The sequence below is a fragment of the Equus quagga genome, chromosome 5 (genome assembly GCF_021613505.1).
Source record: "Equus quagga isolate Etosha38 chromosome 5, UCLA_HA_Equagga_1.0, whole genome shotgun sequence".
Taxonomy (NCBI): domain Eukaryota; kingdom Metazoa; phylum Chordata; class Mammalia; order Perissodactyla; family Equidae; genus Equus; species Equus quagga.
In genome coordinates, this window is record NC_060271.1 from 27804699 (window position 1) to 27831002 (window position 26304).

At 46.7% G+C, this 26304-nt stretch overlaps 1 protein-coding gene across 1 annotated transcript; it reads left to right on the top strand.

Annotated features, from left to right (window-relative positions):
• Positions 1 to 2331: 2331 nt before the first annotated feature.
• On the top strand, positions 2332 to 25525 carry PTAFR (platelet activating factor receptor). The gene is made up of 2 exons (XM_046660249.1): positions 2332 to 2471; positions 23883 to 25525. Exon 2 carries the CDS (start codon positions 23930 to 23932, stop codon positions 24956 to 24958), a length of 1029 nt encoding a protein of 342 aa, XP_046516205.1. The 5' UTR covers positions 2332 to 2471; positions 23883 to 23929; the 3' UTR covers positions 24959 to 25525.
• Positions 25526 to 26304: the final 779 nt, after the last annotated feature.

A 26304-nucleotide genomic window follows, 5' to 3' on the forward strand; every position in this document is an offset into this window, starting at 1 on the left:
AGTTGCATTTGATTTTTATGTCTCTTAAGTTTCTTTTAATCTAGAATAGTCCCCTCTCCATTTTTTTCCCCCAGGTGGTTGGTCTCTTGAAGGAATTGGATCAGTTGTCCTGTAGAATGTCCTCGTCCCACATTCCGGATTTGGCTGATTGCCTCCTTGCCAGGTCTTCTCATTTGTTCCTCTGTCTCCTGTATTTCCTACAAACTGGTTAGATCCAAAGGCTTGATTAGATTCAGATTTGGATATATTTTAAAGTAGAACTCACAGTGTTTGCTAACGGAATGAATGTGGATGTGAGAGGAAGGAGGAGTCGACCTCAGTGTCCTCATTTGTAGAAGGTTGATACGATCTCTGCCTACCTACCCCGCTTATTGGTAATCGCAAAAGAGGTACTGAAAGGCAACTGCTCCAGAAACCCCGGAACGGGAACAGGGACTACTGAAAGACAGGCTGAGCCGAACAGCCCTGGGTTTGAGCCAGGTGTCCTGGAATCTGTGGTCAAACAGGGCCTGGTTGATCCTGGAGGTCCCTCCAGGCTTGACGTCCCTGCTGGAGTGTGGCGGCTGGAGGATGGCTGAGAAGGTGAAGCCAATTTGGGGCAAGCGGGTCTGGGCTGGGGAGCAGAGTGGAGGCCTGGGCTCTCCAGCGGACAGTTTGCAAGAAGGTTAAACGCAATGAACAGATTGTGTTCGCTTGTGTCTCAGGGCACTCAAGGCTCAAAATGCCTCGAAGGGAGACGAGGAGGGATGACCAAACTGTGCCTTTGCAAAGTCCTGAACAGGCCTGGGCCGCATCTTGGGATTCGAGGACAGTGTCTGTGGTGGGTGAACGTGGGGAAGTGTGTGTGAATGACCATGAGGGAGGAGGTGACTCTGGGCAGATGTGAGGAAGGGGGTGACAGATTTGGGCACCTGAGTAGGTGAGTGTGCATGTGAGTGGAGGGATGTGGCTGTGCGTGGTGTCTTTGCATGATAGAATGTATTGAGCGTACATGAACATGTGAGGGTTGTATGCCTAAGTGGTTTGAGTGCTTCTCCCTGTGTGTGGCGAGGGTGGGGTAGAGGGGCAGATTTGGGGCTCTAGTCTCCAGGGCCGAGGCACAGGTTAAAGCTGGTTTGTCCTTTGAGATCTGTTTTTGGCTTTGACAAAGGACGGCAGTGGGTCCCAGTCAGCGTAAGGAGGCTGGCCCAGACACGCAGGGCAGAGCTGAGGCTGGACCCTGCATGGGGAGTCAGGAGCCTATACTCCTGGCTCTGCTTTGCACCTGCCTCACTCTGGGACCCTGGTCCTGTCTACAGTTGTTCCCCTCTCTGTGTAGCGGGGGGTGGGATTGGCTAATATCCAACTTGCTTTCTTAGACAGTGTGCACTACAGTGCCCGGTACCTGGCGATGTTCAATAAATGTTTATTGGTTGAATGTGTGGGTAAGTGGATTGGAAACTGAGGCAGGAAGCTCTGGCCCATCCCTCATTTATGAACACACAAAGCCTCCACTCAACTGACTTTCACACACACGGACACACACAGACACACATGCACACACACTCTCAAACTCACCTGTGTTCACCCCTTCAGTTGCCCACACCTATTCACCCTCACTTTTTCCCACTCACTCCCACACTGCAAAACTCCCGCTCAGGGTCTTATGACGCTCCCTCCCTCCCCCAGGCCCATGGCACTCCGTCCCCATGGGTTCCTTGGGTTCAGTGCTTCTTGGTCACCAAGGATGCCCAGCCCAGTCACGCCGCTGACCACAGTAGCTCTTCTGAGCTCCTCCCTTCTCATCTTTTTTTAAATTCTAGTTGTCACTCTCTTTCCTCCTCTCTGTCTCTCTCTTTCGTTCTTTTCTCTGCCGCCTGTACAGATGCACAGACACACACCTACATAGGCACACGCAGGCACACGCTCGCTGTCCTTGTCCTCTTTCTCTTTTAACTCCCCTGCTTTTTGTCCTTATATCTCCTGCTTCCTCTCATGCGCTCTCTCTGTTTACATCTGTCTGTCTTTCTGCGTATGCCTTTCTCTCTCCATTTCTCATTTTTTTTCCTGACTCCCTCTCTCCCGCTCTTATTCTGTTTTCTCCATCACTCATTTCTCCTCTCTCCTCTTCCTTGCGCTCATGCTCAGTTTCTCTCTCTCAAGTGCATGCTCTCTCACTTCTTGCTTTCCCTCTCTTTGCTTTTTCTCTCTCTCACTCTAATTCTCTGGCACAGTGGCCACTGCCCACACCCTACCGTGCCCCTTGCTCGGTGAGAAATCTCCAAGCAGTGCCCAGGGCCTGGGTGACCCAACTTGGAGGTTCCCGTGGCATCCGTTGGAGAGGCCCTAAGGTCACGGCATTTCCTCCCGGGGGTGACTTGGCAGTGGCGTGCTCTGTTTCCTCACTTCTGCAATTTCCAGACGGCACAGAAGCTGGGTCTGCAGACAGAGACACCAGGATCCTGCCGCTGCAGCTGCTGCCCCTGGTGCAGGTAAGGGGGTCCCAGCCCTGGCTGGGCAAGGGGGAGGCATATGAGAGCGTCCTCAGGAGACCAAGGGCGTGCTTCTGGACTGTGCCTAAGCAAATGGGGGGTTCTGCTTTTAAGAAACTGTTTTCACATCTTCCTTGGGCCCAGAGTATCATATTTAGAAAGAATTTCTCGTGACCAAACTTCCCACGAAATCAGCTCCCCTCTTCGGTTCTCTGAGGCCAACGCAGTGCTGAAGTGACCTCAGAGACCTCACTGGGAGGTGGTGATGGTGATGAGAGAGGGGCTACCTAGATCTCGGGGAGCTGAATGCCGCCTACTTTACTAGCTGTGTGACCTTGGCCAAGTGGCACTCCCTCTCTGCACCCCAGTCTCTTAAATTGTCACATGAGGATAATGCCATCTCCCCAGCAGAGTTGTCAGGACAAGTAAAGGGTCTGGTACAGGCACGGGTGCTTAGGAACTCACTAGATGCTAGGCTTTCCCGGGGGAAGATGAAGACAGAGGTTGTTGGTACAAAGGGCCTGGCCTACAACCAGGTTCTTTCACCAGGTTCCAGGGGGTAGGGACAGAGCACAGGCTTGTGCCCTCCTGTCCTTTGCTGGCAGGAGGTCCAGATGTAGACCTGGTGACCCAGAGATGCTCCAGGCACTCCCTCGGCTGGGAGAAATGAGGAGCCAGCACACTCTCTCCCTGAGCATTCAGGCAGCTTTAATTTAGCGCTGACTGACTCCACAGCTGTGTTCTGGTGCTTGGAGAGGGAGAGAGAGAGAAAGAGAGAGGGAGAGAGTGTATGTGTGTGTGTGTGTGTGTCGGGAGGTGCTGGGAAAGCAAAAGAAAGAGACATCCCTACCTTTAGTTACCGACAACCCAGCCAAGGAAAGACGCCCGCTCTGGAGGTGAAGAAATGGCCCTGGGCCTGAGGCCGGCAACAGGGTTTTGATTTCGGCTCTGGCTCACAAGCTGGGACCTTGGGCACTTTAGGAGCCTCGCTTTCCTCATTTGCAGATTGCAGTTAAAAGGACTGACCTTGTGGGTTTGTGGGCAGGATGAAGTAAGAAGCTGGGTGGGAAAATGCCTCATCAATCGTAAGATGCTACACAAACGTGAGGCAATGTGTTACTGCCACTGCCAACACTGTAATTCTTACTGAAAATGCCTTAAGAATGAGGAATTTGTTTTGTTCATGGCTTTATCCTTACCCTTAGCACAGAATTTGGCTTATATATAATCTTAGAATATGAATTGAATAAATGAATGATAAAGTAGTATTTTGTACTTGGAAGAGAATGGACAGTGAGCCAGAGACCCAGCATCTAGTTCCAGCTCTGCCCCTGATACTGTTGTCGCATTGGGCAAATCCTTTCTGGGCCTCAGTTTCCCCATCTGTGCAATGAAGGTTTGGTAAGGGATTCACAGTCTATGACATTAATACAATGTGCCTCCAGGACCGAGTTTCTACTCCCGATTGGTATTGGGGTGGCAGGGGGTGTGATGAAAGGCTGGGGTCCTGCGTGTCCTTTTCTAAGGAGACCTTTATGGGGAGACCTCCTCCTCCCCATTCTGGGCCTGTGAACAAGGCCTTGTTGAGGAGAAGCGAATGCTCCTCTTTTTAGGGGCAGCCCCTCCTTTCCCACACTGGTCCCATCCCCTTCCCCCATGGGTGGGCAAGGAGGGGGCAACAGCTGAGCTGTAGCCTGGGAGCATGCCCCGAGTGGTCCTGGGGGGTATGTCTGGGTTAGGAGTGGAGCCTGTTCCCACAAGGACAAATGATGGGTCCCCAGCGTGGCCACTTCTCTGACCAGCACTATTGGGTTCCTAGGCTGCATGGTGGTGATGTGGGCTCTGCGAGCAGAGGAGTCAAAAGAAAGATTTCTTGAACTTTCAAGGTCTGGTAGTAGTGCTCCTTTATCCAAAGAATAGCATGAGGACAGGACCCATGGACAGTAAAAAGCTGCAGGCATGGGGACAGGACCCATGGGCAGTGAAGAGCTGTGATGGGTTGAGGGCAGGGCTAAATTTATAAGGCATAGGTATATGAGTTATTTCTTTATTAGACAAAGAAGAGATCGTGTAAAAAAGTCGTTAAAAAGGTATCAGTGCAGGTGGGGTCCAGTTATTGGGTGGTCCTATAACTTTGTCTATGAATCAGGTCGAATCAGGTCAGGAAGTCCTATACTTCCTGGAGGACGATATAGATTGGCATGTAGGACAGGACGCCTTAGGCTTCTCTCCCTGGTGTAGCCTTGATCCTCATCAGTGGGAGGGTAGAGAACCCTCTGGTGTATGTTTGTGCGTGCGTGTGTGTCTGTGGTTATGTGGGGTGAGCTGGGGAGTTGGCTCTGGCTATATCCACATGTGCCGGGAGCATGTCCAACCTGCAGGTGAGGCTGGTACAGCCGAGCGGTTCCCAGAGGCGGGATCATTGACAAAAGCAGCTGAGAGGTGGGTACATCTTTCTTTCCTTGTGTCTTCAGCCAAAGGAAATCAGAGCCAGGCTCTCTGTGTGTGTGTGTGTGAAAGAGAAAAAGGCGAGAGAGAATATGTGGGGGGAGGACCACCACTCAGCAACCCCCCTTCCCCATCCCCTTTGTTCTGCAGGAGGGGGACCCTTGGGGCCTGGGTTTGGAGTTGAGCTTAGATGGCTGATGGGCGAAGCATGTCAAAAATTTGTGCAGATCTGTTTATAGTTTATAAAATCCATTTCAGTTTACCAAGTACTTTACTGTGTACCAAACCCTTTATTCCAACAATCTTAGTTCCTTTTCACAGCAATGCTTGAAGTGGGGGGGCCCGTTTTACAGATAAAGATCCCAAGGCTCAGAGCCGGGAGGAGACTCACTCAAGACTGTGGGTGGCACAGCCGAGGCCAGAACTCACATTTTCTGATCCCAATTCCTGTGATTTCTCTTCAACCACCCCTTGTTGCTGCTTCCAAAGAAGGAGATGTGGCTCGTGGGTGCATGGCTGGTTTGTTTGCTTATTCATTCATTGGTTCATTCAACAAATATTTTCGGGGTGAGGGAGGAGCTCACAGTTATTGACCGGTAACCAAGCGCCTAAGTTGCTTCATTCTGCTCTTACAACTACCCTGTGAGGCAAGTTTTATTATCACCATTTTACAAATGAAGAAAGGGCGGCTATGAGAGCCAACGATCAGCTAGGAAAGAGCAGAGCCAGGTACAGATCAAGGTCCCTGTGACCCCAGGGACTGCGCCCTGTACTCTCTGTTTTCCCTTGGGCCAGGCCCTGGGTTCCCATGAGAGTGTCCACAGGACTCAGGAGCTCGCAGGCTGGGAAGATGTGGTCAGCATGGTTCCTGACGTAACAGAGGGGTGTGGCCAGTTCTGGAAAAGCCCAGAATAGGAAGCTCCTCTCCTCTCCCTCCTCCCTGCCCTGGCTGACTTTCAGGGAACAAGGAGCAGGGAGCATGACTCAGACAGAAACCATCTGGGTATCTGGGAGCCAGGAGAGACCCAGGCCAGGCTCAGGGTCCCCCCACTCCACAGGGATGCCCTAGGCCAGCTGAGCAGAGACTGAGTCTCATCAGTGTAACATACATACCTGGGGTCAGGGTGGGGCCCCAGTGACAAGGAAAATTGAGCAACTCTGGTACCCAGGCCACCCCCATCTCCAGGACCCTAGACCCTGTCCCTGACCTCTCCCCAGACAAGGAGCTCCATTCATCCACCAAAAAGTGTACCTGGCACGGCACTAGACTCCTTGTACCAGAACCCGTGGGGAGCCCAGCACAGAATTCTCCGGAGCTCAGCATACTTGCTTCCTTAATTTGCCCCTCAAATCCCTCTGCTTCTTGGAGAAATGGTCATGAAACCACTCCACAAGGGGATCTTTAGAGGGTGTGGCCAGCATGGCCAGGCCAGGGCACAAATGTCAGCAACAGGGGAGGTCAGAATAGGACGTAACTGCTTTATTATGCACCTACTGTATGCCAAACATCTTAGAGGTTTATCTACCTTCAACGTCAGGGCTGTCCTATGAGGTCAGTGATGATACTATTTCCCTTTGATAGATGAGTAAACTAGTACTCACGGAAGGGAAATGACTAAACTGTGGTGTTTGAGTGGCCCCAGGGAATCCCAGGGCTGGGAGTCGTTGAGGCTGGTACGTGCGGGTTTGTAAGTGAAGGGGGGGATCAGTTAGACACTCTGTGTTTGTGTGTGAGTATCTATTTGGTAAATATTCCTTGAGCGTTTGCTGCGCAGGAGGGCCTCTGATGCGTATTGGTGAAATGCCAGAAGCCTTCACCCAGGGAATTCCTAACCCAGAAGGAAAGAGAAGCCTACAGCCATTGTAATGCAACGTGATGCGCTGTGTTGTAGGAATCAGAGGTGGCACCTCTAACCCTGTCAGGGGTAGAGAAGTAAGACTAACAGTAGCCAACACTCATTGAGCTCCTGTGATGGATCAGGCATTTTCCATTTAATCCTTACAACTCTCCTATGAGGTAGGTAACATTATTATTATTTTGTTTTACAGATGAATAAACAGGGGCTCATGGAAGTTAAATTAATCACCCTGGGCAAGAATTGGCTGATAGCATTTTGCCAGCTGTCCCCAACTGCTATAAAAAGATGTGACTTGTTCCCAGAAGCTTTCAGGGTTGATGATATATCCAGAAGCCTTATGTAGGCGGCGTCAGGCTGGGGTGAGCTTGATTGAGTGATCACAGTGACAGCGGTGCTATTTTGAAAAACATTTGATCTGATTTAATCAGCAGATTGTCTGGGTTGCTTGTAGATACAGCTTTTTAGAGCTGTGGAGTGTGAATACCTTGAATTGTGCTAAACACTTTATACGCGTTATTCGTTGAATCTTCACACCACTCTAGGGAGATATGCACTTGGAATATGACCAGCTCCATTTATAAGGGAAGGACCTGAGGCCCGGAGGGTGACGTGGTGGCCATGGTCATGAAGTTGGACGTGACAGAGGCAGGATTTGAACTCGGGTTTGTCTGACTCCAGAGTCTGTGTGTTAACCACTGTCCTTTCCAAATGCTTTATATCTTTTATCTCACTGGGTGCTCACAAAAGCTCTGTAAGGTAAATGTGTTATTGTCCCCACTTTATAGATGAGGCCCAGGGAGGGGAAACAGTCTTACCAAAGGTTGCACAGCTATTTAGTCATAAAACTGAGCCCTATGATTCCAAGTTAGAAATAGACAATGTAGGGCCAGCCCGGTGGCACAGCAGTTAAGTTCGCACGTTCTGCATCTCTGCAGCCCAGGTTTCGCCGTGTTCGGATCTGGGTGAGGACATGGTACCGCTTGGCAAAAGCCATGCTGTGGCAGGCATTCCACGTATAAAATAGAGGAAGATGGGCACGGATGTTAGCTTAGGGCTGGTCTTCCTCAGCAAAATGAGGAGGATTGGCAGCAGTTAGCTCAGGGCTAGTCTTCCTCAAAAGAAAAAAAAGAAAAAAGAAAAAAAAAGAAATAGACAATGTACTTTCAAATCTGCCATCTCTCAGGCCCGTTTTTAAAATTTATTTTTTTATTGTGGTAAAAAACACATAAGATGAATTTACCCTCTTAATTTTTAAGTGTCCGTTACAGCATTATTAACTATATGCAGATTGTTGTAGAATAGGTCTCTAGGACTTTTTATCTTGCATGACTGAAACTCTGTACCCATTGAACAACAACTCTCTATTTCCCTTCCCCCCAAGCCCCTGGCAACCACCATTCTACTTTCTGTTTCTATGAGTCTGATTACTGTAGACACCTCATGTAGATGGAATCATGCAATATTTGTCTCTTTGTAATTGGCTTATTTCACTTAATAATATCTTCACGTTTCATCCATGTTGTACCATATGACAGGATTTCTTTCCTTTTAAAGGCTGCATAGTACTCCATTATACACACATACCACATTCATTGACCTATTCCTCTGTTGATTGACCTTTGGGTTGCTTCCACCTCTTGGCTATTGTGAATAGTGATACTATGAACACAGGTGTACAAAGATCCCTTCAAGATCTTATTTTTAATTCTTTTGAAAATATACCCAGAAGTGAGATTACTGGGTCACCTGGTAGTTCTATTTTTAATCTTTTGAGGAAGCTGCATGTTTTCCAGAGTGGCTGCACCATTTTCTGGTTCCACCAATGATGCACAAGTGTTCTAATTTCTTCACATCCTCACCAACACTGGTTATTTTCTGCTCTTTTGATAGTAGCCTTCCTAACTGGTGTGAGGAGATGTGTCATCGTGGTTTTAATTTTCATTTCCCTGATGATTAGCGATGTTGAACATCTTTTCATATGCTCGTTGGGCTATTTGTATATATTCTTTGAAGAAATGTCTATTCAAGGCCTTTGCTCATTTTTTAATGAGTTATTTATTTATTTACTTATTCATTTATTTTGTTATGAAGCTGTAAGAGTTCTTTATATATTCTGGATATTGACCCGTTACCTAATATAGGTTTGCAAATATATTCTCCCATTCTGTAGGTTGCCTTTTTACTCTGTTGATTGTTTCCTTTGCGACTACACAGACGTTTTCAAGTTTGATGTAGTCCCCTATGTCTATTTTTGCTTTTGTTACTCGTGCTTTTGATGTCATTGCCCATTCCAATATCATGAAGATTTCCCCCTATGTTTTCTTCTAGGGGTTTTACAGTGTTGGGTCTTATGTTTGGGTCTTTAATCCATTCTGAATTAATTTTTGTATAGTAAGCCCCTCTTATCTGTGAGGCATATGTTCCAAGACTCCCAGTGGATGCCTGAAACCATGGACAGTACTGAACTCTCTCTATATATACTATGTTTTTTCCTATACATACGTACCAATCATAAAGTTTAATTTGTAAAGTAGGTGCAGGAAGAGATTAACAAGAACTAATAATAAAATAGAACAATTATAATGATATATTGCAATAAAGGTTATGTGAATGTGGTCTCCCTCTCTCTCAAAATATCATGTTGTACTGTACTCACCCTTCTTCTACTGATGATATGAGATAATGCAATGCCTACTGATGAGATGAAGTGAGGTGAAGGACATAGGTATTGTGACATAGCCTAATGCTACGTCAGAAGGAGGATCATTGAACCATGACGCTGTCAATGGCCGGATGTCAGGAGCAGACCATGGGGATGGTTGGAGATGCAACGAAGGGATGATTCACATCTCAAGCAGGACAGAGGGGGGCGATGTGAAATTTTATCATGCTGCTCAGAAGCACGTGCAATTGGAAACTTATGAATTGTTTATTTCTGGAATTTTCCATTTAATATTTTCAGACTGAGTTCAGACTGTGGGTAACTGAAACTGCGGAAAGCTAAGCCACGGATAAGTGGGGGGACTACACTATATGGTGTAAGATAAGAGTCCATCTTCATTCTTTTGCGTATGGATGTCCAGTTTTCCTATCACCATTTGTTGAAGAGACTCTCCTTTCCCTATAGTGTATTCTTGGCACCCTTGTCAAAGATCATTGACTATATATGTGTGGGTTTATTTCTGGGCTCTCTATTCTGTTCCATTGGTCTGTGTGTCTGTCTTCATGCCAACACCATACTATTTTGATTATTATACTTTGTAATGTGTTTTGAAATTAAGAAGTTTGAGGACTCCAGATTTGTTCTTCTTTCTCAAGATTCTTTTGGCTGTTCGGGGTCTTTTGAGATGAGAGTCCATATAAATTTGAGGATTTTTTTCTATTTTCTCAAAAACTGCCATTGGGATTTTGATAGGGCGTTGAATCTGTAGATTGCTTTGGATAGCATGCACATTTTAACAATATTAAGGCTTCCAATCCATGAACACGGCCTGTCTGCCCATTTATTTGTGTCTTCTTTAATTCCTTTCAGCCGTGTTTTGTAGTTTTCAGTGTACGAGTTTTTTGCTTCCTTGATTAAGCTTATTCCTAAGTATTTTATTCTCTTTGATGCTCTTGTCAATGGGATTGTTTTCTTAATTTCCTTTTCTCTGAGGCCCATTTTTAGGTCTTCGTTTTACCAATGAGGAAACAGAGACCCAGAGTCATGGGTGAGTTTAGTGTTTGAACGAGAGTCCGATTCCATCTCCAGCGCTGCCTGGCAAGAGCGAGATGGGTGCAGAGCAGACCCTCCCCTCCCTTTACCACTTTCAATACTCGACTTTGGGGAGCAAAGGTACAAGCAGGATTCCCAGGGCAAAGGCGTCTTGTCCTGGGGCCCTGCAGCACCTGAAGCTCCTTCTCAGGCTGTGGGTCGGATCTGTGAGTGGACCCCTTGGCCAAGGAATGGTTTGCTTACAGCAGAGGTCACAGCTTGGCCTAGGAGAGTTAGGATGGGCCCTGGAGTTTAAAATCCCACTTGTCCCAGTGTGACTGTGGACAAGTCTGTTTCCCTCTCTGATCTCACTTTCTTCCCAGGAAAAATGGACATTTCATAAAATTCTTCTCACAGTGCTGATTTGAGGAAGAAACGTGATCATTGGTGAGAATGTCTCTGGCTCTGGCTCACCTCCAGGCCTGCCCTCCCCGCACAGCAGGGAGTCCTTAGATCCATGTGAGAGGGCCCACCTGGAGCCTGTGTCTCTCCCACACCCCACTTCTAGCCCACGCTCTGTTGGTGAGTGAACCCCCAGGCTTATGGGGCTGTGAGGAGCTGCTGGTGCATGGGATATATATGAAGTTGGACGTGACTGATTTTATAAATATTTAGAAATTTGTACTCTTGACATCAAATGGCCCCCCAAATGTTAGGGGCCAGTCTGACTGGTAAACCCAACTTCCCAACCCACCGTCCGCACTGGGGAGGTAACCAGCAATATTTCCTTCTTCCCAGATCCTCGTGGTCCGTCCCCTCTGACTGTCCAGCTGAGGATGGGAGCTCTTTCTCTGGGTTCCCTAGGGGCTGCGAATGTTTCCAGACAGGATGGAAATGGCAGGCAGAGTGGGAGTTGGGGCTGAGCATTCTGCAGGGCGGAGGATGGGAAATCCAGATGGCAGAATTCTTCTTGTCTCCATGAATATTTATGGCCCCCTAGCCCACCCCCGGCTGAGTACTGGGACTGGGCCTTCTGCCCAGCCTTGATCCATCAGGAAACCATGCCCTTATGTTAAGGTGAATGGTCTGAGCCATCTTCTCCTTCTCCTTCCAAGTGCTCATTCCCCTTCTAAGCTGTTGAAAGCTTTGTTGGCGTTAGCCTGAGGGCCTGTCTGGAGCTGACAGGGAAGCCATCATGTGGGTTAGAGCCCATGGGGTCAGTGGTAATCCATCGTCCCCTCCCCTCGCTCCACATAGCTGGGCCAATAGGAAGAGGGAGGCTTGGCTTTTTGCGGCCACTTTGCATGCTTATCTTTGGAACCACTGTTAGGATCATAAGATTTTGCAGATGTAGAAACTGAGGCTCAGAGAGGTAAAGTCACTTGCCCAATGTCACACAGCAAGTAAATGGCAGAGCCAGGTATAAACGTAGATCTTTCTGACTCTGGAAGCCTTGTTCTCCCCAACTCACTATGCCTCCCCAAGAGAGGCTAGACACCTTTCCTTCCTGCCAGTTTCCTCTGAACAGTCATCAAGGGCTTGGCCATTCACTCATCCATCTAGTCCCCAGTGTCTGACACTGGAGATAAAGACATGAAAAAGACCTAGTCCTTGTCCTCAAGAAGCTCCCTGCCTGGTGAGGAAACCACCGGAGAAATCAATACTCAACAAAATATTGTGTCAGGTGCTACACTGAGGAGTGTGCCCGGGACCATGGGGACCCAGGTAAGAAGCAGCTCATTCTGCTGGGGTGATCAGGGAAGGTGGCCCAGAGAAAGCACTCTTTACATTAGGTTTGAAAGGATGAGTAAGATTTTGCTAGGTAAAGTAATAGTCAAAGGGCACCCTTGAAAAGGACCTCAGTGTGTGCAAAGGCACAGAGGTTTGAGGAGAAATGGAGTTTTTAGAGACCCAGCAAGAAATTCAGTGTGGCTGGAGTTGAGGGTAAATAGAGGGTAAATAGAGGCTGGTGGGTAAGGAACTTAGATTTGACCCTGGGCCATGGGGAGCCATGGAAGGTGTTAGATCAGGCAATTATGTGGCTGCCAGTGTGTTGAGGCACAACACTTCCCAAACTTCAGTGTGCACATGAATCACTTGGGAATCTTGTTAAAATACAGATTCTGATATAGCAGGTCTGGGCGGGGGTGTCTGAGATTCTGCGTTTCTAGCAAGCTCACAGGCGGTGCTGATGCCGCTGGCCCAAGGACCACAATTTGAGTTGTGAAGTTGTGAGGACTCAGTCTGCCTTGTGTGGAGGCTGCTCTCACGTCACTGGACAGATCAGGCCTCCGCCATCTTCTTGGCTCAGCCCTCTTGCAGCTGTCACAAAGGGATCAGTGTTGTTGGTTACCAGATATTTGTTCACTCAACAAACATTTACCCAGCTCCCGCTCTGGCCAAGCTTGTGCTGAGTGCTGGGGATGGAGAGAGGAATTGGAAATGCCACTTTCTGGTCCATGTCATCACCATCTCTTGCCTCCAGAATGGTCTCTCTGCTTCCACTCTTGTCCCCTACCATCTAGTCTCTGCCCAGCAGCCAGAGCAAGTTAGATTAGGTTATTCATGCACTTGACATACCCCAACAGCTCTCCGACGCTGGCGGAGTAAAATCCAAAATCCTTACTGTGGCCTGGGAGCTATTGGGAGCCTGTTACCCTTTGATCTCCTCCCAATCTTCCCATTTCTCACGCCCCTACGGCGACATTGACCTTTTAGTCTCTTGAATATGACAAATGTATTCCCACTTCAAAAGATGATGAACTAACTTCCACCACAGACTCTTTGCACATCATACATCATACCCTTTGCCTCGAATACTCTTCTTCTGGATTTTCTCTTGACTTGTTTCTTCTCATTTTTTAGATTTTTAGCCAGGGGAAGATACAGGTTTTGCAGGATCCTAAAGCTTATACAATTTTGGGGCCATCTTTGAAGAAAAGATACCAAATTATAAATACACAATTAGCTACAAGGCCTAGGAGGGGGCCTAGAAGCTTAAGCTTCATTGGTTTTGTGATAAATCTGCCTCTGCTTTCGTTTATATGTCACCTCCTCTGAGGAGCCTTCCCTGATCACTCTATTTAAAGCAGCCCCTCCCTCAATCTTTGTCACGTCGCTATTTTTATTTCTTTTATTGAATTCATCACAATTTGAAATTCCCTTGTTCGTTTATCTCTCTAACTATTTTTGTCTGATTTCCCTGACTAGTGTAAGCTCCTCAAGAGCAGGAATCTTGCCTGTCTTATTCCTGCAGTATCCCCAGCTCGGTGCCCAGCACTCAGCAGGATGTCAATTACTGTTGTTGAATGAACGCACACAGTCTCGGTGCTTCAGTCTGGTGTGGCAGGCGGACATACACAGGCAATTTCAGTGGGATAAGAAGCCGTGAGCTCTGGGAGCCCAGAGGATGGACACTTAACCAGGCCTGGGGGCAGAGGGGAGGGTGCGGAAGGCAAGGAGGCCTAGGAAGAACTACCTGGAGGAACGAAGGCCTGAGCAGTCTTAAAGGATGATCCGTAGTCGGCCAGGCAGAGAGAGGGAGGGAAGCATGAACAAAGGCATGGAATATGAGCCCCCAGACCTACAGGAGACTTGACTGGTTACATTTTGGAGGATTTTAAGGGTTCTGTTGATGAAAAGGACAGCTAGGTATTAAGTTTGGGAAGAGGACCAAGCGAATGGGAGTCACCTGGGAATCAGGACCTGGGACTGGATAGCAGGCAGCAGAAGTAGGAAGAGCCAGGGTGATGGGTACTGGAACCGCCACGGGCAAGGCTTCGGGCAAAGGCAGGGGTTCCACCCAAGACTGCCCACACTGATTCTCATTCTTTATCTGGAAAGAAGTGGCCTACCACTGCTGGGCCTACTGGGGAGGCTCTGTGGACTGGGGAGGCTCTGGGCTCAGACAGATCGGAGTATACATTGTCACAGCTGACTCTGGGAAGCTGACGCTGAGATGGAGATTAGCATGTAGGCACATTTTTCCTGGAATATTTTAAAGCAAAACCCAGATAGTGTATAATTCTACCTATAAATACCTCAGTATGGATATCTCATTGATAAGGAATTAAAAAATTAAAAAATGTATAATCATAATATTATTATACTTAACAAAATTAACATTAATTTCATAATTGCATCTAATTCTTAGTTTATGTTCAAGTTTTCCCAATTGTCTAACAATTTTTTTTTTTAGATTTTTAAAAATTTTTCCTTCTTCTTCCCAAAGCCCCCCAGTACATAGTTGCATACTTTTAGTTGTGGGTCCTTCTAGTTGTGGCATGTGGGATGCCACCTCAGCATGGCTTGATGAGCGGTGCCATGTCTGTGCCCAGGATCCGAACCCACGAAACCCTGGGCCACCGAAGCAGAGTGAGAGAACTTAACCACTTGGCCACGGGGCCAGCCCCTAACAAATAATTTTTAAGTTAGTTTGTTTGTTTGATCAGGATGCAAACAAGGTCCACACACAGAATTTAGTTGCTGAACTAAGCTTCTTGAATGAGAACTTGACATTCCACTTCCTCATCTCACTTACTCCCCAACTCATGCTTCAGAAACCACTATCCCTCTGATGAAGGAAGATAGAGTTCTGTGTTGCCACATGCGATGTTTATTTTTCTGTCTACATCTCCCTGTGGCTTTTCACACTGTTGGCCACTTACTCCCCACTTTTGAAACTTTCTTCCGCTAGGTCTCCTGCATGGCACTTGCCTGGCTCTCCTCCGACCACTCGGACCGGCCTGGGCCTGCCTCCTCCATAGGTTTCTCTCCTCCTCTGCCCTCTGTTTCAGTGCTGGGCTCTTCAGGGTTTAATCCTGGATCCTCCTGGATGTTTCACAGACATTCCTAATGTGATATGTCCTCAGCTGAATTCATCCTCCCCACCGCACTCTGTTCTTCCTCAGTGTCGTCTCCATGAGGATAGACACCACCTCAGCCCCAGCCGTCTGGGCCAGAAACCTGGCAGTCCTTGACTGCTCCCTTTCTATCAACCAACATCCCGCCCATCACCAAGTTCTGTCCATTTCATCTCTCAAATAACTCTCACGGTCATCCATTTCCCTCCATCCTTTCTGCCATGGTCCCAGCCTCTTCCAGCCCTGCGACAGTTGCAGTTGTCTCTGGGCTGTCTCTCCGCCTCCGGTCTGAAGCCCCGCCAGTCCATTCTGTGCACAGCAGCCAGAGCCATCTTCCTTAAACCCGGATCCAGCCTTGTCCCTTCCACACTCCGTATCCTTCAAGGACTCCCCATTTTCTGCAGAATCAAGTACGAACTCCTTAGACTAATATTCAAGACCCTTAAGTTGACTGCTGCTCACTTTGTAGGCCCTGTCTCTCCTCATCCCTGCTCTCACTTTATGTTTTAGCCAAACCGAATGTCTCAAGTTCCCTAAGAACAAGGTACACCCTCTCCTATTCTTCCAGGGCTCCGCGGTGCCGTCCCTTCTGCCTGGCATTCCTCCTCAGGCCCACTCCTTCTCTCCCTTCAGCATGAGCAGGAGGTCATTCCTGACCCTCAAGTCTGTGCTAACAGCACCCTCTCTGAATTACCCTGACATCTGGGACCTCCACCATCATAACACTTATCACTTGTCTGTTTCTGAATCTCTCTCTTACAGAATGGTCTGTGAGCCGCTGAAGGTCTGTTCTCTGAGGCCTCGGTGCTCTGCCCAGGGCCTGGAGCAGTGGGCGCTCGGCCAGTGAATGCATGAATGAGTGACCGAATGGGCGAATTGGGTCAGCTTGCATGTGTGCCCCATTCACATGGTGAAAAGGCTTTTTAAAGAACCAATTAATGCAAAAAAAAAAAAAAAAATTCATGATGAACAAAATACCAAAATTTTAAATGGAGACAGGATCCTAATAGCACCAGGCAGAGCCATATTAGAACATGAGGCACAGGGAAGAATCAGTAGTTACACTGATTTTGATTTTTTAAAATGTTGCATTAAAATAGAATTTATTTTGATTCCTGAGGTTTTGGGCACCCCCTTAAATTTTGTACCCAGGTGAGGGCCTCACAAGAGTTACCCTAGTCCTGCTGCTTCCTGGTGGGAAGACTTTGTCCACAGGCCTGGGTAGGCATGGCACGGGGACAGGGGGCCCTGGCTTAAGGTGTCCTGGGTTAAGTCCTTTGGCTGGAGAAAGACAGTTTTCAGGGGAGAGATGCCCCCACCCCACTGAGCTGGAGCCTGAACCCAAGAAGAGGAAGGGACTGACTGAGCGATAGGGGTGGGGAGTGGGGTGGCTAGAGATGTGACTTCCTCACAGACCCAGAGTGAGCACCACGCACTGCCCAGCAGTGGTTGCCTCCCTGCCTCTCTCAGCCCCCAAGAACAGCGTCCCCCAAGTCCCAAGGGTCCAGCACGAGAAAGAAACAAAGTCAGCCCAGATGAATGGGCATCTTGGGCTCAGAGGAAAGGCGGGCAGGGCTGAAATTGTAGAGCCGTGATTTTCAGATCTTCTGGTCTCAAGATCTCTTCATATCCTTGACATTTGTTGAGGGCCCCAGAGAGTTTGTGTGTATGCGGGTCATATCTCTCAAGTTTTACCATATTTGAAGTTAAAACGAGGACAGTCTAAAAATCTTTTTGGTTTTTAAACATGAAAACAAGCAATACATTCATTCCATGGTAACATAAATAATATTTTTAGCAAAAAATAATAAAAATTTTCAAAACATAAACAATTTAGAGAGAAGAGTGGCATTGGTTTATTTCTTTTGCAAATTCCTTTAATGTTGGATTTAATAGAAGACAGCTGGATTCTCGTACCTCCGTCTGCACTCAAGTCTGTTGAGAGATGTTGATTGGTTGACGTCCACAAAGCAGATCCGCCCTAACGCGGTTGTGTGTTTGTAAACGGAAGGATATTTTAACGTCTTTTTCGGATGATAGTTGATGCTCTTTGACATTGCATCAAGGCTTCACAAATGGTAGTCTGTTTCTTACAGGTTAGTTGCCATGTGGAACCTGAACCATACCCATGAACTTTTTGGGATCTGTTACACAGCAATGTGTCGATCCAGCTTGCCCTTTGAATCTTTTACCTAGACAGAATGTTGAAATATCACGCCTTCTTCCTTCGGAAAATTCGGGTTCACTGAGTTAGGCAGGTCTTCTACATCTCGACCTTTCATGATAAGATATCAAGAAAATGCATTCAGGGGCCGGCCTGGTGGTGCAGCGGTTAAGTGCGCACGTTCTGCTTCTCTGCGGCCTGGGGTTCCCTGGTTTAGATGCCGGGGGCAGACGTGGCACCACTTGGCAAAAAGCCATGCTGTGGTAGGCGTCCCACGTATAAAGTAGAGGAAGATGAGCATGGATGTTAGCTCAGGGCCAGTCTTCCTCAGCAAAAAGCGGAGGATTGGCAGTAGTTAGCTCAGAGCTAATCTTCCTCAAAAAAAAAAAAAAGAAATTGCATTCATTAATATCACCACCTATCTCATCGGAAAATTCTTTAAGTATGGGAAAGTTGTCAAGCTCATGCTGGCAAATACAAGTTCTCCAAAAATTGTCATCTTCTCTTGAAAGTTCAAATTTTATCACCGGCAACAGATACCATCGTTTGTTTTCCTTGAAGTGACAGGTTCACTTCGTTCATATTTGAAAAAATGTCTGCCAAATACCCAAGTCTGAAAGCCATAGTTTGTCAGTCATTTTTTTGAGAGATAATGGTGACTAAGCAAAATTCAGCTCTCAACCCCAACAATGGCATAAGCGCTTTTCCTGAAGACAACTTCAGTGTGCGGGGGAAGTGTCTCATGGGTGTTTCCCGTTTCGACACACAGACAATTAAAAAGATGTATACTCAAAATTTAATAAAGTTAATAATTTCCTTGCTTTATTAAGGACACTTTAAAGTGAAATTGGCTTTTTAAAAAATTTAATTAAATTTTGGTACACTGCGTGCATGGCTGTGAAGACCGTAACTCCTGCTACATTTTGGTGCCACTGCCTTGATTTGTGCTAAAGAGGCAACAGTTTTGCTCATCATTTTGTACCATCAGCACAAATGTCAACACAGTGAAAAAGACAAATAATCTCTTGGTATTATTATGACAATGGTTTTGACCTCAGGGATCCCCTAAACGGTTTCAGAGAGATTCCTCTCTCCTCCCTCGTTTCCATGGACCACCCTTGAGATCTATTATCCTAGAGTGGCGGCATCAGGTGGGTTCCACCTTAGGAGTGGAAAAGGTCCCAGCCGAGTAGAAGCTAGCAATTTTGCTGCTGGGGAAGCAGCATAAAACTATGTAATTCAGGGGCTGGCCCAGTGGCGCAGCGGTTAAGCGCGTACATTCCACTTCTCAGCGGCCTGAGGTTTCCCTGGCCTCGGGTCCCAGGTAAGGACATGGCACCGCTTGGCAAAAGCCATGCTGTGATAGGCGTCCCATGTATAAAGAAGAGGAAGATGGACATGGATGTTAGCTCAGGGCCACTCTTCCTCAGCAAAAAGAGGAGGATTGGCAGCAGTTAAGTCAGGGCTGATCTTCCTCAAAAAAAAAAAAAACAAAACAACTGTGTAATTCAAATCAACTATGTAATTTACAACATGACTTGGTGGGTTTTTTGTTTTTAAAGGAATCACGATTTATTGGAATAATGGAACCTACATTTATTTAATTTAACATAGACAAACTACGACTACAGGAATGCGGCAAAGCACAAAAGTGTTCTCAATCAGGCTGCCCAGTGGCACAGCGGTTAAGTCCACGTGTTCCACTTCTCCGCAGCCCGGGGTTCACAGGTTTGGATCCCGGGTGCAGACATGGCACTGCTTGTCAAGCCATGCTGTGGTAGGCGTTCCACATATAAAGTAGAGGAAGATGGGCACGGATGTCACCTCAGGGCTAGTCTTCCTCAGCAAAAAGAGGAGAATTGGCAGCAGTTAGCTCAGGGCTAATCTTCCTCAAAAAAAGAAAGTTCTCAATCAACAAAATTCCGATTAGAGCCAGTCGTTTCTTCAAACTCACCTGTAAGTATCTATAGGTTTCTTCAAGTGTCTCCGCTACTCCGGGGCCCCCTAAGGAATGGGCATAATTAAAAGGCTTCTCACTCATTCCTTCGGTTATTGGTTCATGATGCCGGAAATAGTGTTGAATAGACAGATAAGGCCCTTCTCCTCCTCGTGCTCGTAGTCAAGTGCAGTCAAATGCAAATATGATTACAAGCGTGCTCAGATTTACGAAGAAGTACAGTGAGTTCTGAGACAGGAACGGAACTGAACTGGCCCTGGAGTCAGTGAAGTCCTCTCTGAAGAAGTGAAATTCGGCTAAGGTCTGAAGCATTAGCTCACATGGCCAGGTGGAAGCGGGGTGTGGGTGGGGAGGAATGTTCAAGGCATCGGCGTGGGGACGTGTGGAGGCTGAGGCAGGAAAGGTTTGGGTGGGTTTGAAGACCCATGTGGGAAGTCCATTTTGGCTGCAGCCTCGGGGGAAGGTAGCACGAAGTGAGGGTGGAGTGGCAGCTGGAGGTTAGGACAAAGGGCTGTCAGGTGGCCCTTTTTTCAGTTCCTGGAACCTACGAAGCTCTTTCTTGCCTCAGTCCTGGACCCGTGCAGATCCCTCTGCCTGGGAAATTCTTCCTCTGCTCCTCCTTCAGGCCGCAACGGAAAGGTCACCTCTTTTCTAAGCAAATCCCTTTTTTGATTCTCCATATCAGTGCCCCATTTTCTTTGTATAGCAGCTATGTTTGTTTACATTGCTTTTGTCTGCCTCCCCCATGACACTGTAAGTTTCCTGAGTGCAGGGCCCCATTGGCTGTGTTCACCCTGTATCTCCTGTGCCTAGCAGAGAGCCTGACAGGCAGTTGATGCTCAGAAATATTTGTTGGATGAATATGTGAATGAACAAATGAACACAGAGCTGGACTTGAGATCCTGGCTCCATCCCTTAACGGCTGTGTGACCTTGGACAAGTCACATAACCACCCTACGATCAGTTTCCTGTTACATAAAAGGGGGGTTTTACTTCCTATCTCAAAGGGCTTTTGTGAAACTCAAATGAGTAGTGCATGTGGAAGCATCTAGAAGGGTGCCTGGTTCTAAAAGGAGTGCTCTGAAGTGTTAACTGTCTTCCTTGCTTCTCACTCTCAATTCTGGGCTCTTTTCACTGCATTATGATATATGACGAGCCTCAGGCCTTGCTTAATTCCAATCTAAGTCTCTTGCCATCCCTTCCCCATCAGCTGCAACAAAACATCAGAGGGCCTTCCAGGCTCATGTGATAGCGACAAAGTGGGAGGAACAAGAGGTGGGGAGGGAGCCACGGGTTCTGATGGAGAGCAGATGACAGCGAGGCACTGTTGAAAATGGACTGCACTTTGGGTGATGGGGTTGTGGCTGGTTTTAATCTTCCTTAATATACTTTTAAAAACTTGTTTATTTTGAAATAATTTTAGGCCTTCAAAAAAGTTGTAAAACAGTACAAAGAGTTCAAGTATGCCCTTCACCCAACATTCCCTAGAGTTCACAGCTTATAATACCATAATACGATGACCAAAACCAGGAAATGAACGTTGATAGAATATTAACTAAATTATAGACCTTATTTGAACTTCACCAGTTTTTCTCTTAATGACCTTTTCTGTTCCAGGATGCAACCCAGGATCCCACAGTGCACTTAGTTGTCACATGTCTCCTTAATATTCTGTCATCTATGACAGTTCCTTAGTCTTTCCTTATCTTTCATGACCTTGACACTTGTTTTTCTTAAAATTTTTTTTCCCTTTTTCTCCCCAAAGCCAAATGTTGCATATTTTTAGTTATCGGTCCTTCTAGTTGTGGGACGCTTTTGGTTAGTACTGATCAGTCATTTTGTAAAATGTCTCACAGTTTGGGTTTGTCTGGTGTTTTCTCATGACTAAACTGAGATTATGCATTTTGGGGAAGAATACCAGAGAAGTGATGTTATGTCCTTTCCAGTCCATCAATTCCGGGGGACATGATGTTGATAAGTCTTGCTAATGATGATGTTAATCTCCATCACTTGGTTAAAGTATTGTCTAAAGGGCTTCTTCACTGTATACTTTTCTTTTAAAATTATCTTCAAAAATTTTTAACTGCTAGAGTAATAAATGCTCCTAAAAAGTTCAAACAGGGGCGGCCCCGTGGCCCAGTGGTTAAGTTTGCGTGGTCTGCTTTGGCGGCCCAGGGTTTCGATGGTTTGGATCCTGGGCGCGGACATGGCACTGCTTGTTAGGCCATCTTGAGGCGGCATCCCACACACCACAACTAGAAGGACCCACAACTAAAACATACAACTATTCAGTGGGGGGATTTGGGGAGAAAAAAGCAGAAAAAAAAAAGAAGATTAGCAACAGTTGTTAGCTCAGGTGCCAACCTTTAAAAAAAATAAATAAAAAATAAAAAGTTCAAACAAACAAATCTACAAAGTAAATAGACTTCCTACCAAGCCCACTTGACCTTCCCAGTGGTTACTTACCACTGTCAACTGTTTGAGGTGTACCCTAGATCATTTTCTATTCATACACACCTATATACTGGGGTCCTACCAACTCGTTTTGTTTTACTTAGCTATATTATCCAGGGACAACTTTCCACGTCAGTACAATCAGATCTAACTCACTCTTTTGAACAACTGGCTAGTATTTCAATCCCTGGATGACACTAATATTATACTTCTCTGTGTTTTCCTGATTTTTTATAAACACATAAATCATTATTACTATTATTAGTATTTTGTGTGTTTGTGAGGAAGATTGGCCCTGAGCTAACATCTGTTGCCAATCCTCCTCTTTTTGCTTGAGGAAGGTTGTCGCTGAGCTAACATCTGTGCCAGGCTTCCTCTATTCCACAGCGTGGCTTGATGAGCCCAGGATCCGAACCTGCCAACCCTGGGCCACCGAAGTGAAGTGTGTGAACTTAGCCACTACACCACCAGGCTGGCCCCATAAATTATACTTCAATGTAGAACATTTTACCATCAAAATTTTTATTTCAAATGTCATCAATAGAAAAATATACAAATTTTGTCAGAAAATTAAAAATTTCATAGTATAAATTTTTATGTATTTTATCACCATAAATAGATTATCTAAAACTTTAAGTCAAAATAAGCCAAAGAATAAAAAGGTATATACATATATTTAAAATTATTTTGTTGAGGTCATACTGGCTTAAAAGATTGTGTAAATTTCAGGTGTACATTATTATATCAGCTTCTGTATAGTCTGCGTAGTGTTCACCACCAATAGTCCAGTTTTTATCCTTCACCATAAATATGTGCTGCTTTACCCCTTATGCCCACCCCATTCTCTTCCCCTCTGGTAACCACCAATCTGTTCTCCTTGTCTATGTGTTTGTTTATCTTCCACATATGAGTGAAATCTTACAGTATTTGTCTTTGTCTGACTTATTTTGCTTAGCATAATACCCTCAAGGTCCATCCATGTTGTTGCAAATGGCATGATATTGTCTTTTTTATGGCTGAGTAGTACTCCATTATATCTATATCTATATCTATATCTATATCTATATCGATATCGATATTGATATAGATATAGATATCTTCTTTAACCATTCATCCCTTGATAGGCACTTGGGTTGCTTCCAAGTCTTGGCTATTGTGAATAAGGCTGTGATGAACATAGGGGTGCATCTATCTTTTTGAATTAGCGATTTCATGTTCTTTGGATAAATACCCAGTAATGGAATAGCTGGATCATATGCTATTTCTATTTTTAATTTTTTGAGTAATCTCCATATTGTTTTCCTTAGTGGCTGTACCAGTTTGCATTCCCACCAGCAATGTATGAGGGTTCCCTTTTTCCACATCCTCTCCAACACTTGTTATTTCTTGTCTTGTTAATTATAGTCATTCTGACAGATGTGAGGTGATATCTCATGTAGTTTTGATTTGCATTTCCCTGATAATTAATGATGTTGAACATCTTTTCATGTGCCTGTTGGCCATCGCTATTTCTTTTTTTGGAAAAATGTCTGTTTGTATCCTCTGCCCATTTTTTGATCAAATTGTTCTTTTTGTTGTTGTTGAGTTGTATGAATTCTTTATATATTTTGAAAATTAACCACTTGCCAGTATATGACTTGCAAATATTTTCTCCCAGTTGGTGGGTTGTCTTTTCATTTTATTGATGGTTTCTTTTGCCATGTAGAAGCATATAAAGATGTATTTTTAAATGGAACATTTCTCTTGTAGAAAAGATATTGAACTGCCATTAGTTTCATTGAATCTCAGATGTCATCCATTGTAGAAACACACTATTATTTTCTCTAGAAAGAAAAAAGATGCTGCCAATTAATTGGAAGACGCCTTTGATTTTAGGGTTTTAAAAATGTGCAAAGCGGTAGTCTTGGAATTGATGAAATAAGATAGTCCTTTGTTGGCCCCTCATTGACCAGAATTCCTGTGTGATCTTCCAGGCACAGGCAGGACCCTGTGACCAGCTGCCTCATTCCAGCCCAGAGCGATGGAGTCAAATAATAGCTCTCGTGTGGACTCTGAGTTTCGGTACACTCTCTTCCCGATTGTTTACAGCATCATCTTTGTGCTGGGGGTTATCGCCAACAGCTACGTGCTGTGGGTTTTTGGCCACTTGTACTCTTCCAAGAAACTCAATGAGATAAAGATCTTCATGGTGAACCTCACCGTGGCCGACCTGCTCTTCTTGCTCACCCTGCCACTGTGGGTCGTCTACTACTACAACCAGGGCAACTGGATTTTCCCCAAGTTCCTGTGCAACCTGACTGGCTGCTGCTTCTTCATCAACACCTACTGCTCTGTGGCCTTCCTGGGCGTCATCACTTACAACCGCTTCCAGGCAGTGGCAAAGCCCATCAAGACCGCTCAGGCCTCCACCCGCAAGCGTGGCATCTCTTTGTCCCTGGTCATCTGGCTGGCCATTGTGGCTGCTGCATCATACTTCTTATTCATGGATTCCACCAACATAGTGCCCAACAAGGCTGGCTCAGGCAACATCACTCGCTGCTTTGAGCATTATGAGAAAGGCAGTGTGCCAGTCCTCATCATCCACATCTTCCTGGTGTTCAGCTTCTTCCTTGTCTTCCTTATCATCCTCGTCTGCAACTTGGTCATCATCCGCAAGCTACTCATGCAGCCAGAGCATCTGCAGCGCAATGCAGAAGTCAAGCGCCGGGCACTGTGGATGGTCTGCACGGTCTTGGCTGTGTTCATCATCTGCTTTGTGCCCCACCACATGGTGCAGCTGCCCTGGACCCTGGCTGAGCTGGGCTTCCAGAACAACAAATTCCACCAGGCTATTAACGATGCACATCAGGTCACCCTCTGCCTCCTTAGCACCAACTGTGTCTTAGACCCCATCATCTACTGTTTCCTCACCAAGAGTTTCCGCAAGCACCTCACCCAGAAATTGTATAGCTTGCGCAGCAGCCGGAAATGCCCCCTGGCCACCACAGAGACGGGCATTGAAGGGGTCATGCCACTCAACCAGATCCCTGTCAATTCCCTCAAAAATTAATTCCTGATTATTGGGGCCAGGCCCAGAGGCTTCTCCTCCATGGACATCACAGACCAACCTGGGAGAAGAAGGGGTATCTGCTGTGGTCTGGTCACCTCCTCCCTGGGCACTGGTGCCCGTTAGATATGGAGGCTAGCTCCCCAAGGTGGGGATGATGGCAGAACCAGATTATGGGAAAATCCGGAACTTGAATGAGCCCCTCCAGCTACCTTTAGGCATAGGCCATAGCAATCTTGGCTGGTGACCTTATCCTGAGCCTGAGTCTGATAGCTCTGGGAGGAACATCAGGGCCAGGGGCAGACCTTGGGGGCAGACTCTGAGCCACTCAGTTCACCCTAGCAGGGCAGTACCTCAAGTGAGTGTGGCCTAAAGTTTTGGGCAACCACTCCTTTTATCACTATAAAGTTAGAGAAGGGGGGTTTCGGAAACCCTCTAGCTGAGTGACATTATCTTTGGGGCAGACTTTTTTTTAAAGTATGCTTTTTGGTGAGGAAGATTGGCTCTGAGCTAACATCTGTCACCAATCTTCCTCTCTTTTTTTTCTCCCCAAACTCCCAGCACATAGTTGTATATCCTAGTTGTAGGTCATTCTAGTTCTTCTATGTGGGATGTCACCACAGCATGGCTTAATGAGCGGTGCTAGGTCCATGCCCACGATCCGAACCAGTGAACCCTGGGCCACCAAAGCAGAGCCCGTGAACTTAACCACTTGGCCACGGGCCGGCCCCTGGGGCCGACTTTTGAGCTAGAACAGTGCCACCCTGTCTCCACCCACAGGCACAAGGTCTTTGTGACTCTTCTTAGGGGAAGTGGCTTGGTGGAACCATCTTCTGACTCACCCAACAACCTGTCCTGAATGGTGACCAGAGAAGATAAAACATGCAGAAACCGAAAGCTAGAATGGGGAGCTTGTCTCCTGAAGCAGATGTGTCTCTCTGCACAGCCCTCGCCTCAAGCCTGGGTCAGTTCTGGGCCAGCGGGAGAGACACAACCTCCACATCCATCTGTCTGTCTCAACAACAGACCCTGATGAATTACCTTCTATGTGGCAGCCATGCACTGTGGAGTCAAGGTCCCTCAAAGCGAAACTCAGGTCATGCAGCGCACCACGAGGCCCAGAGTCTTCCACGGGAGTGGGCACTTAGGCTGGGAAGTGCCTGGGTGTGGGTGAGGCCTCCAGAGTAGAAGGAGCCTGTCAGATCTCCTCTCCTGCCTCGCTTTCTGGGGGGCCCTCCTAATTTAGCTTCCAGGAGGTGGGAGGAGTGGTTATGGTTCCAAGGGCCAGCTGGCGCTTTGAATTCTGGGGGCAGAAGAGAGGTGTCAGCTTCTCTTGAGGATCTCTAGAT